The sequence below is a fragment of the Tenrec ecaudatus genome (genome assembly GCF_050624435.1).
Source record: "Tenrec ecaudatus isolate mTenEca1 chromosome 18 unlocalized genomic scaffold, mTenEca1.hap1 SUPER_18_unloc_2, whole genome shotgun sequence".
NCBI classification, from domain to species: Eukaryota; Metazoa; Chordata; class Mammalia; order Afrosoricida; family Tenrecidae; genus Tenrec; species Tenrec ecaudatus.
In genome coordinates this window covers 601,070-612,913 of record NW_027457665.1, presented here as the reverse complement: position 1 = coordinate 612,913, position 11,844 = coordinate 601,070, and the positions used below count along the sequence as shown (strand labels likewise).

General features: G+C 43.7%; 1 protein-coding gene across 1 annotated transcript in view; it reads left to right on the top strand.

Annotated features, from left to right (window-relative positions):
• Positions 1–252: 252 nt before the first annotated feature.
• The window catches only part of LOC142435956 (uncharacterized), a 167,927-nt gene continuing 156,335 nt past the window's right edge, over positions 253–11,844 (top strand). Inside the window, exons 1-3 of the mRNA XM_075539977.1 lie at positions 253–509; positions 8,262–8,366; positions 10,379–10,448. Of these exons, the coding sequence (XP_075396092.1) occupies positions 256–509; positions 8,262–8,366; positions 10,379–10,448 (429 nt within the window). The 5' untranslated portion in view covers positions 253–255. The remainder of the gene's footprint in view (positions 510–8,261; positions 8,367–10,378; positions 10,449–11,844) is intronic.

Here is an 11,844-nt window from a genome sequence, read left to right as displayed (position 1 = left end):
TACTTACCTAAACGGAGCTTGCCAGCCAACGGCCAGACAATATCTTCTCCCACGGGAGGTTATCCAACTGGTCCAGACAAGGCTGTGCCTACATCTTGAGCACTGAGTCTTGGGGATGTCACCGCTGCCTTTTCATCCCTGACTTCTGCAGGCCTCAGCTCCTTGGCATGCCCGACAACCTTGCTGTTTCCATGTCATATTGTCAGGGGCTAATGTTTCTCTTTCCAGGTAAACTACAAGCAGGAAATTGAACTAATGAAGAAAAACTTTGAGAAGGAGAAAAGGGAAATGGAGCTTATGTTCAAAAGTGAAGTCAGCATGCTAGAGAGCCAGAGAGCAGACCTGGAGGCGCTCCATGCACAGTCTCAGGATGCCCTTTGCAGCCTGCAGGGGCAGCTGTGGGAGATAAGGAGTGGGGGCCCACATTGCCCCAAGGAGTTGGCCACCTTAGCTCAGTGGCCAGACGAGAAGCTACGCCTGAGACACCAGCACGGACTACCACAAATCAGGTCTGCTGCCCTGTTTTCTTCTGGGTCCTCCTTCAGTCTGAAGTTCTTCCCAAAAACCCACATTAGATATTTAATTCAGGAAATGACTCAACTGCAGTGCATGCTAAGTGGGTAGTTTTTCTCTGTCCACAGAGAGGAAGGTAGGAAAAAATAGGGCTTTGTATGAGTTGTTTTAACTTAAATTAGAAATATATATATTAAAACTTAAGTTATGAAGTAATTTAGTTTGTAGACTACTTTTAACACATTCATATTTATTTTCTGCCTCAGACTTCTCTGTAGCAAAGGAACAAAGTAGCAAAGCATCTTCCTTATTTAATGTCATGTTCTAATTTTCCAGTGCACGCGGTAGCATGTGGGCAAATGGAGAAAAAGGCTAAAAGCTCCTTTGCAATAGGGAGGCCAGTTATCTGCGAAGGTAGCTTTTCAAAGCTGTCCTAAGCGAAAGGAGCCCTGCTGGGGCTTTGGGTTAGCATCAGGCTGCTAACTACAAGATTGGTGATTCCAACCTCCCAACTGCTTTGTGAGAGAAAAACAGACTTGCTCCTCCAAGAAGAGGGACCATCTGAGAGCCTCGGCAGCAGTTTGCTCCATCCTGCAGAGCATAGGAGTTAGAATCGGTTTCATGGCAGCGAGTTGCTGTTTCATCACAAAGAAAAGCAATGAAAGATTTCTTTGGAAAACTGAGCGTATCAAGTAGGTTTCACTTAGTGGAATGATAACTGGTTGCTGCCAGCCCATGCCTATTTATCATGACCTCACTCTCCCACAGAGAATCTTGGCCCTCGCCAACTTGGACACCAAGCGGGCTAGAGCCCTGCTGACCAGACCTGCAAAGCCTCCTTGGGAAGCATTCTTAGCTGGGAACATGGCTCGGGTTAGAAGTGGCACTACGATGACCACAGTGGACCAAGCCATCTCCCGTGTCCTGTGACCTGGGGAGGTTGATGATCCCAGAGCCAGTCTGCCTTTCTGTCATGGTGCAAGGAAATTGAGGCAGCTTGAGTATGGGCGGTAAAGAAAATCCTGGACTACTGAATTGTACCCTCTTCTGTACCCTGCCTTTCTGTTCCCCAAAAGATGACCACACAGTGGCCTCAGACCTGGGCGTTGCAATAACACATACTGCCCGCTAGGATGATCCAGAGCTTCCTCCTGAGAATTTTGCTTCATAGTATCTGAACCTGTGAACTGTCTGGTAAAGGGCGGGCTACTGTCCAGAACACCTTATAGACCATTGCCACTATTCCCAAGCCCTCTCAGGCTCTAAGAAGCAGCAAAGGGACATGTCTGGTCCCAGGAGTTTCCTTAACTGGCTGGAAGGCTGCTCCCACCCCCATTCCCACCCCATGTCATGATTGTGAGTCGAGCCATATTGCATGACTCTGATGAGCTGAGTTACTCTTGTTCTCCCAGGCTGACTGCTCTCAGCTGGGCCTCACTCCACCTCAGTGTTATTTTCCTGGGGCTTCTAAAGGCCTCTTTCCTAGATGTTTAAAATACTTTTTAGAGTAATTTCGACTAAAGGTACTTTTTTTTCCCACTAAACTTTAGGCCAGTACTGCCCAATACAGCTTTCTGTAGTGATAGACATATCTTGTGTTTGCCTGCCCATTACAGGAGCCACTGGCCACATGGGGTCACTGAAAGTGACTGATGTGACCAAGAATCTGAGCTTTGATTTTATTCCATTTTAATCCGTCTAAATGTAAATTTAGTCCCATTTGACAAGTCGTGTCTGCTGCATTATCAACTAGATCCTGTGCATGCACTCTCTGAGCGCAGCTGGCACGAGTAGCGAGGAGTTGTGCACTTAGAACGTGCGCTTGGGCAGGCCTTTCTAACCCTGTGATACATGTGACATTCGTGTTTCTGAGCCAGGTCCATGTGAAAGTTTCTGTAGAAAGGGGGCAAAGGCTGAACTGAGCCAGAAACTCCTGTGGATGGAAGCAGTGCACTTGTTACAGCAATGGGACTGTAAAAAGAAAAAGATGCTTCAGAGGCAACTGCAGCTAGTGACAGACATGGGAGCCCAGCTGGACATGGACAAGGGATAGAGAAGAGAGGCAGAAGGAGATGCTAGCCCAGTGCAAGAAGCAGCAATGCAAGTTGGGTGGGGGGTGGAGGGTGGAGGGTGGCAGGGAGGGCTGATGAGTAAAGAGCAAGCTAAAATTTGCAAAGTGTTTGCACTTGAAAAGTTAGAAACCACATATAGGAAGCAATTAAAAGGGCTTTCCCTGGAGGCAGAGGGGCTGAAAACCTTCTTGAAGGAGGGAAAGGCAACTGCCTCCAGGCCTGCTGAGGTCCACAGAAGTCAGAAAGGAGACGGGACCAGCAGGGTCAGAACGTGGAGAGGCTGAGTTCCTGCGTATGCCAGGGAGGCATCTCACTGCAGATCCTGTCCAGAGCCCGGTCCCGAGAGCAGCCCCACAGCCCAGAGGACCCTCTGCATAGCTCACTATCAGGGCTATCCCATCTTGGTGAATGATATAGAGGTGGCTCCTGCTCCTTTAGAGACATGGGTGATGTATGCTATCCCCTAGAGGGGCAAGGCCCATGTTCCTGGAGAAACCCGTACCTTTGGCTAGCAGCCTTGCTGGTCAGAAGCAAAGGTCATCTGAGCAGCAGGAGTCCAAAGCCACAGAGCAGCCCTTACTGGACATGGCTGGACACAAGCTGCCCCTCTAGGAGCCTCTGTGTCTTGGAAGGTGAGCATGGGGTAGGGACCACTAGGACAGGACAGCAGAAATTAGAAGATGCTGTACCGATAACAGAAGGTAGAAACTGTGCTGGAGAGAGAAAAGAATGACAGAAAACCAGGCTCCTACAGCTGGAAGATAAGCTTCTGGCTAGGGAGAAAGAAGCAGACTCGAGAGAGAATAACAGGTTTGCCCTCTATCCATTCTTAAACAAGTGGAACTGAGTCATCTCAGTCCCTGATGACTTGATTGCATAACCCCCTTTCCTCCTAGCAGGCTGGTAGACTCGGCACCAGGAGAATACCACATAGCCCAGGTGTGCCCAAGCTTACAAGCCCAGTCTGGCCTGTACTCGGGCCGTGGTGTTGCTAGGTGCTGTGTGAATGCGAAAAGAGAAATTTTCCATACAGAAACCCCCAGAACTTCACCAAGAGGACTGCTGTGGCTTAGACTCAGGTTTTCACTACCTCTGTCGGCAGGAAATCTGTGCTTGTCTCACGGGGCCCACGAAAGACTGCCCTGAACCCCATTTCATTCCTTTGGGGTCTCTGAAGGTCTCTGCCTGCCAGCTCCAAGCACCTTCCTTTAGTCCCACTGTGTGTATTTATTGAAAGTGTCCTTGGCGCAGATCTACTGCTTCGTGAATTCTGTGAGAGCCCCAAGAACTGACTGGGACACTCAGATGTTGGCCGCAGAAGCCAATGCCTTCTAGAGAAAGCTGAGCTGAGAGGGAGTTCTTAATTCCACCAGCTGGGCAGGCTGCTTGAAAGGCCACAGGTGGAACTGGCCTTCTCGCTTGAGGACTTTGGCTGGCAAATGCTCTATCTCAAAAGCCTGGGATATAGGAAGGCCTTTCCCAATATTTTCCATAGATGGACCCATGTCCCTGAGTGGCTTAAAACAACACAGATTTAATATCTTACAGTTCTAGACGCTACAGGTCAGAAATAGGTTAAAATTTAGCTAATTTCTTGACAGCTTAGTTGCATGTTAGCTAGAACTGAGAGCTAAATTGTACTCTAATCGAGGTGTCATCAGGGTTGTGCCCCTTCCAAGGGGTTCTAAGGAGAACCCATGTACTTACTTTTTCCACCTTCTAGAAGCCACTCACATTTCTTGACTCGTGGCCTCTTCCACTTTTCAAAGCGTCCAATGGCTGGCTGAATCTAAGGCTGTGCCTCTTCTGCCTCTTTCATTTAAAAGGACCCTAGTCTGTACAATAGGCCCACTAGAATAGTCCAGAATAATCTCATTATCTCACAGTCAGCTGATCAGCAGACTTAATTTCATCTTCAACTGTAATTCCCCTTAGCCATGTAACATAATATTCACAATCGGGAATTAGAACATGGATAATGTTTTACCAACTGCCATCGAGTTAATTCTGACTCATATCCACCCCAAAGGGCAGAGTAAAACTGATCCCTAGGGTTTGTGAGGCTATAAATCTTGATAGAAGCAGAAAGCCCCATCGTTCTCCTTTAGAGCAGTGAGTGGGTGGGTCTTTTAGCTGCTGGCTTTCCAGTTAGCAACCTAGAGTGAAATGCAGATGAATACAATACCAACTGCACCACCATGGCTTCCCAGAACAGTCTTTAGGAGGTCATTAATCTGCCAACCACAGCAGTGATCTGGATGTTTTTTATCTCTGATACATTCATGATCACATATCTTTGGTGTATTTAGGTGTGTATTTTTTAAAATATTCTAATGTTATATGCAATAAAAAAGTGTACTGCTATGATTTTATAAGAAATTGATCAGATCGTTTTACCAGCACCCAAAACAAGAAATAGAACCCTCCTGGATTCCCCACACATAGCCAGTATCCTGACTTCTAACTCCTTAATTTTGCCTGTTTTTGCACTTTATATAAAAGAAGCATACCATCCGTCCTTTCTTACCATATGTTGTTTGTGAGATTCTTCCATATTGTTGCTTAGAGCTATAGTTATTTCATTTGCACTTTATTTTTCATTCTCTTGCCTGCATTTTTCTACTGCTATGAAAGTTCTGGGTCAATGCAATATGTTTGTATGGAATGGAATTTTTTAGATTTTAAGATATAATAATGTTTACCTTTTTATTGACATAAGAAACAATGTGTCTTGTGCAAAACTCAACTACAACTCTTTTTTGAATGAAGTTTTTATTGTGAATTAAGGTTTACAGAGCAGATCATACTTTAACACTCTGCAATTCATACATATTTTGATGCCATTCATTCATTCCAGTCCCCTTAATATGCCTTCCCTTAGTCCACGACTTCCCTGTTTTCTATGTCCTTTTCTCCTCCTTTCCTAGCCTTCTGTCTTTGGGTGAATGCTCCCCATCTCATTTTAACGGTTGACTTTTCTAACACAGTAGTGAGTTGAAGTCCAGACCCAAGGGAGCACGGTCTTAGGGGCCCTACCAGACGCTGTCTGACCAGTAAGCCTGGTTTCTTTTAGGATTTTGATTGACAGGTTCTTCTTCTCTTTCCAGGACTCTCTAGTGTGATTTTATGCAGAGCTGGTGGTGGTGGCGCCAGGTATCACCCCGTTCTTCTGGGCCCAGGATTGTGGAGACCGGTGATCTCACTGTCCCTTCGACTAAGTGTTTTCCCTGTGTCTGTTTAACTGCCACCCCGCTGCTCTGCTCTGGACAGGGAGAGATCAGTCCTTGCACCCTAGACGGCTGCTCAGAGACCTTTAAGACCGCTGCTACTTACCAGATTAGAATGTAGAGCACTGTCTTTGTGAACTATGATATGCTAATGGATCATTTTGTCCCCTGCAACTATTGTGATACCACTCCCCCAAAGCCCAGTACCTTATTCCTTCAGAGTATCTGCTTATATTTAAGAAGTTGTCATAATTTTGTCCTCTGTTCGCCCTACCACATTCATGGATATATTTGCAGTAAAAGTAAATATACAAATACTCTCTTTTAAACACACACACACACACACACACACACACACACACATATATATATATATATATATATATATATATGTTTGTAAAAGTCTCCTATCTGTTCAGCCTGTGTGTATGTCCAAGTACTCACTTGTAGATTCCCCAATCCCCCACTGTTGTAGGACTTTGAATCTAACAGTGTTTGCGTCTGTAGTTTCTCACTCTTGCAAACTACCGGTGTACTCGCCTGCCTGCCTCCATCGTTTCTCCTGTGTGTTGCATTCCCCTCCGCCCAGGCTATCACTTGCCTGTGTTCTAGCCGCACCTCCCCCCCCCCTCCTTTCCATCCTCTGCAACCATCAAAGAATGTTTTTATTTCCATAAGAAAACTTACTGTTGATTTTTATAGTGGTGGTCTCATACGATATCTGTCCTTTTTGTTTTTGACTAATTCCACTCGGCGTACTGTCCTCCGTGTCCATCCCTCTGTGAGGGCTTTGCAGGTGCATCGTTATTCTTCGACGTTGCATAGCATTTCATTGTGTGTTTATTGCACCCAAGTTTGTTCATCCATTCTTCCACTGCAGGGCATTTAGATTGTTCCTGTTTTTTGCTATTGTGAATAATGCTATGATGAACATGGGTCTGTATCTATTTATTTGTGTCATAGTTTTTATTTCTCGAAGACACATACCAAGTAGAGGGATTGATGTGTCATGGTATTTCTCTTCCCAACTTTCTCAGGGTGCACCATACTGCCTGCCACAGTGGCTGCACCATTTCCCAGTTCCTCCGGCAGTGTATGAAAGTGCCAGTCTTTCCACACCCTCACCATCATTTGTTGTTATCTGTTGTTGTTTTTTTAACCTTCCAGTTAATTTGGGGGGTGAGGTCGTATCTCATTTTGATGTGTATTTCTCTAATGGCTAATGATTAAGAGCATTTCTTCATATATTTTTGCCCCCCTGAATGTCTTCTTTGGTGAAGGATCTGTTCACATTCTTTGACCATTTTTTAAATTAGATTGCCTATCTCTTTCTGTTGAGATACTCAATTTTCTGTAAATTTTAGAGATGAGTCTCTTGTCCAGTATGTCATTGTCCAATATGAAATTCCACAGCCTTTGGCTGCTCTTTTGACTCTTGGTGGAATCTCTTGACACACACAATTGTCTACATTTTCGGAGACCCTAGTCATCCATTGTCTTCTGCTCTGAGTGTGTTCTCCATTACTTCTGTGAGGGCAGTTACATACTTGGCTTCACATAGTCTCTTAATTGTTCAGCAGATAGGATGAGCAATCTTCAGTGTATCTGCGCTCCAAGCAGCCAAAAGTAGAATTCCACCTCCACCTAACACAGTGTACACACCTAGAATCAGTCTGTTTCCCATACTAGAGCCAGAGTGACCATTTCAAATTTCATGTCCCATTTATTTGACAGCCCTACTCTAAACCCTTTGCTGCTTTTAAAGTTCCCATGACTTCTTTTTCTCTATTTTTCCCTTAGTGCCCCATGAGATCAAATGAAGTCAGATGAGACATACTTGTGCTTGATACTAGAACATAATGCATAAGATAAGCATGGCAAGGTTATATAGTACCTTGATTACTTAGATTGGGAGAATTAGAATCTAACAAGATGCCAGACAAAGACGTAGTTGGGGGGATAAATATCGACATGTGTTCAGGACAGAAAGTATGGGTTCAAAGCTCATTAGGGATTTTTTTGTTGGTAAAAATACTTGCCTGTCATAAATCACTTGTGTTGTCTTGGCAGAGATTCTTTAAGAATTGTTTGTCAGGAAATAATGTGGCCCAGGGTAGCCTTGGTCATGGAGTAGATAGTGACACCTGCCTTTCTCTGCTGAGGTATTCACTGTGCATCAGGCCGCTCCATAAATCAATATGTGTTTCTTCCTCAGTTTTTCCTTCCAGTGATGACCTTGGAGTATAGCAGGTGACAGTCTCACTAAAGAGGAAAATGTGTGCATATATTTTAAGCTCTGGTCATTCTTGTTTCTTAGATCCCTGCCAGGATTCACTAGCAGGGAATAGTTTTTGGAATGCCCCAAGGTCTCACATTCAGTATTACGCATTGATACCAACCATGGGCACATGGTTCCCAACTTACTTCTGATTGTCAATTGTGCTTGCAGAGCCGAGCTACAGAGGCTTTCTGAAGAAAACACATCGTTGACAAATGAATTGGGAAGGATTCAGCAAGAACTTAAAGTTGCAGAAAGAACAAATGATGTACAGAGGTAAAGGCTTGTCCAGGTTCAACTTAGGACCTTTGAGCTTGTGACCCAGTTTTCACATAGCAGAATGAGTGGTTTCCTCTCAGTAAAGTGAGTGTAGAAGTTACTGAGATAGAAAGTGGGGCGTATTCTCAAATCAACCTCACTTTCCAGAAAGCCAAGAGTGGATGAACCTAATTGGTCTCTGACCATGACATGACACATATGTAAAGGGCCCTGGCCTACCTCCACATGCAGGCAGCCCCTCTCATACCTGAATGCCTGGTCTCAGACGTAAAAGGTAGAACACGTATGTATGTGGCAGCATTGCCCACCCCACAGTGAGCAGCTGCTACACCCATCCTTCTTACCTCTGCCATCGTGGCATACCACCTTATTCCCTGTATGAAAGTACTCCGCATCACACCTGATGGTGAGGACAGGTGGACATAGTTTAGTACAGTGAAATGATCCTAGGGCCTTCCTAGACAAATACAATATCTATGTTCATGACTCAGTAATAATTTCAGGTGGACTTTTCACCACGGTTTATATTTGTATGTAGATACCGGCATTAGGGGTAGGTCTGGGCCCTAGGACACTGAGGCAGGAACAAGGGACAGGGAGTGGAGTGCTAACACTGGTCAGTGAGTTTTCACTGCTGTAGCCATATCCAAGGGCAGTCTGCCTTTTGATTTTTCTTCCAAATAAGAAGTTCAAGATAAAGTCAACTCTGACCTGCTGCGAGCATGGAGCATAGTTGATGGAGTAGCCATGACGGTCAGAATATGGATGGCAGGGGAAGGGACCAGCGGGGATTTGCATCATTACAGTTCTGAAATCCAGGAGGTCTTCCCTTGAACCCATTTTCTCCTAAGTTTACTACCAGACTCCATTCCCAGCAGATCGCAGTGAGGGTAAGATGGTTTGTGTTTGTGTTGCTGGGTGGCTAGTTCCATACTTTGCTAAATCCGTAGTAATTTGCTTGACTAAGGATTGCCACGGAGAATGCTCCTTTTGTACAATCTGGCAAAATCTTGCAAGCGAAAACTAAACCCACTCTCATTGAGTCTGTAGAGGGTTTCTAAGACTGAATCGTTAAGGGGTGTGGGAGGCTATACCATTGACCTTGGCAGTTACCAGCACAAACCAAGGTGACACCTGGCTTTGGTTTCACCCTCCCTGCTGAAAATTTTCATTTCCGCCTCAAAAAGAGTCACCTGACGAATCCCATCTGACCCTAGACCAAGGATGGGACCAGCCTTGTTCTCATGTAAAATGCATTGGAAAGGGGATTATTGGAGATGCAGTTAGTTTAAAATTTGGCACCTTGTCTTTTGATCTCTCTTAAGTTCCATTTTTAATTTGTTCCAGTTTTTAATACTTTCTGCTTTCTTTTCTAAAGGTTCTTGTCTGTTTTACTTTGTTATTGTTAGTTGTTTCTGTTGTTTTCAAAGTATGTTTTCCTATAGATGAAGTCCAGAATAGGTGCATCTATACAGACCCTAACTGGATTAATGGTTCTTTGGGAGTTTCACACAGTTGGTTAGAAGGAAATGGGAAGCTAATAACGACGAGTACAAGAATGAAGAAAATGTTCCAAAACTGATTGTGGTGATGATTATACAATCTTGATATGATTGAACTATTGAATTGTATATATGTGAATTATGTATCAATAGAACTTTTTTAAAAATTAAAGAATCGCCTGAGAACTTTGCTAAAATATTGATTGTGATTCAGTATATTTAGGTCAAAAATTCAAATTATCAACAGGGGTTGGAACTGGAATGAATCGGTTTGAAGTCCTAAGGGTAAACTTTCCTAAATTCTTCTGGCTTTAGGAGCTTGGGATCAAGATTGAACCATCACCACTATTATCAATCATAGCAGTAGCAGTAGTGTAGAGGGATCTGGGCCGTAGAATATGAGGGGAGGTAGGGGTGGGCCTTTTTGTCCAAGCCATGGTGGACTGTTACTAGAAGAAGAAAACTCATTAATTGGCAATGATATTGTTAATTTTGCTTTTTCAACAGGAAAGAAATTGATATTTTAAAGAAAGAGAAATATCAGGCCTGCCTTGAAATGGAAATGATCAACAGTCAGGTTTAGTATTACCACCTGATGTGAAGCTAATGAACTTTTCTTTCTCTCTTTCTTTCTTTCTTTCTTTAAAAACTATTTTCGAATATTATAGAGGACTTTGTTCCTCAACGATTTCAGAATGCAGTAACTACCTCCCTTGTCAAAAATCAGAAAGTTCGTGTGGATACATTACTGCCGTGAGGGACACCCCATGTTGGTGCTGCCAGCCATCCTGATAATTCTTAGAATCACATGTGGCATTTATATCATGTCTTCTTGTCTCTTTCTCTCGGTCTATTCTTTATTTTGGAGACCATGGCACTTTTGAATATTACATGCAATTGTTTTGTTCCGTGTCTTGAAGTTTGGGTTTGTCTAGTCATTGATAATAATTAGATTGAGATGAGGCTTCTTTGGCAGAAGTACAAGAGTAAGAGTTGTGCAGTCATCAGCACCATCAATGTCAGAACTCTTCCTTCTTCCACTCATTGTTAGCTTCCCACTTCCCGCATCCTCCCTGCCATGCCCCTAGCCAACTATCACTCCAGTTACTGTCTCTAGAGATTTACATAGCCTGGATTTCATACACAGAAAATCACACAAAGCACAAACAATGACAAAGCAAAACAGAGAAAAATCTCAGCCAAAAGAAAATATAAAATGTTAGAAACTGCCACCAGTTAGAACCTCCTTGGGAATTCAGCCAGTCTCAGCCAGAATCTTAACAGTGAGACACACTTTCACATAAACTAACAAGTACTAGCAGACCCCTTAAAATCCCCTTTTTTAATTTATCAGAAAACCACTATAACCAGAACACCACTTATGATTATTTCTGTCACCTAAATCCTACTCATGTATTCCTATCTCCTATTCCTTCTACCCAGTCAGCTCTATCATTTCTTCCTCATCTCAACAGAAAACAATTTCCAGCCCCTATCTGAACTTTCTCCACTAACCCAAAGAGCAAGTCCTGTCCCTCCCCCCTCCACCTACTCACACACAATCCAGAACCTTACATACCATCTACAGATGTGCTTTACATAATTGATGTATGTATGGATTGTGCTAAGAGTTGTATGAGCCTCTAATAAAATGATTTAAATAAAAACTATGGTACATACATAAACTGGAGTACTACACATCACTAAAAAGCAGTGATGAATGCATGAAGCACCTTGCCACATGGGAAAAACTGGAGAAAATGATGCTAAACAAAGTAAGCCAAGCACAAAACACAAACACAACATGAGTCCGCTGAGGTAAACTTAAAAAAAAAATGCAAAAGAGACATAAGGAAAAAGCTACTGTATACAAACATTCCTGGGGTGAGGTCCAGGTAGTATGGCAGGGGCCAGACCAAATCCAGGGATACATATGGTAGACAATTAAAAAGGTTGGGGGGGGGGAGAAAATG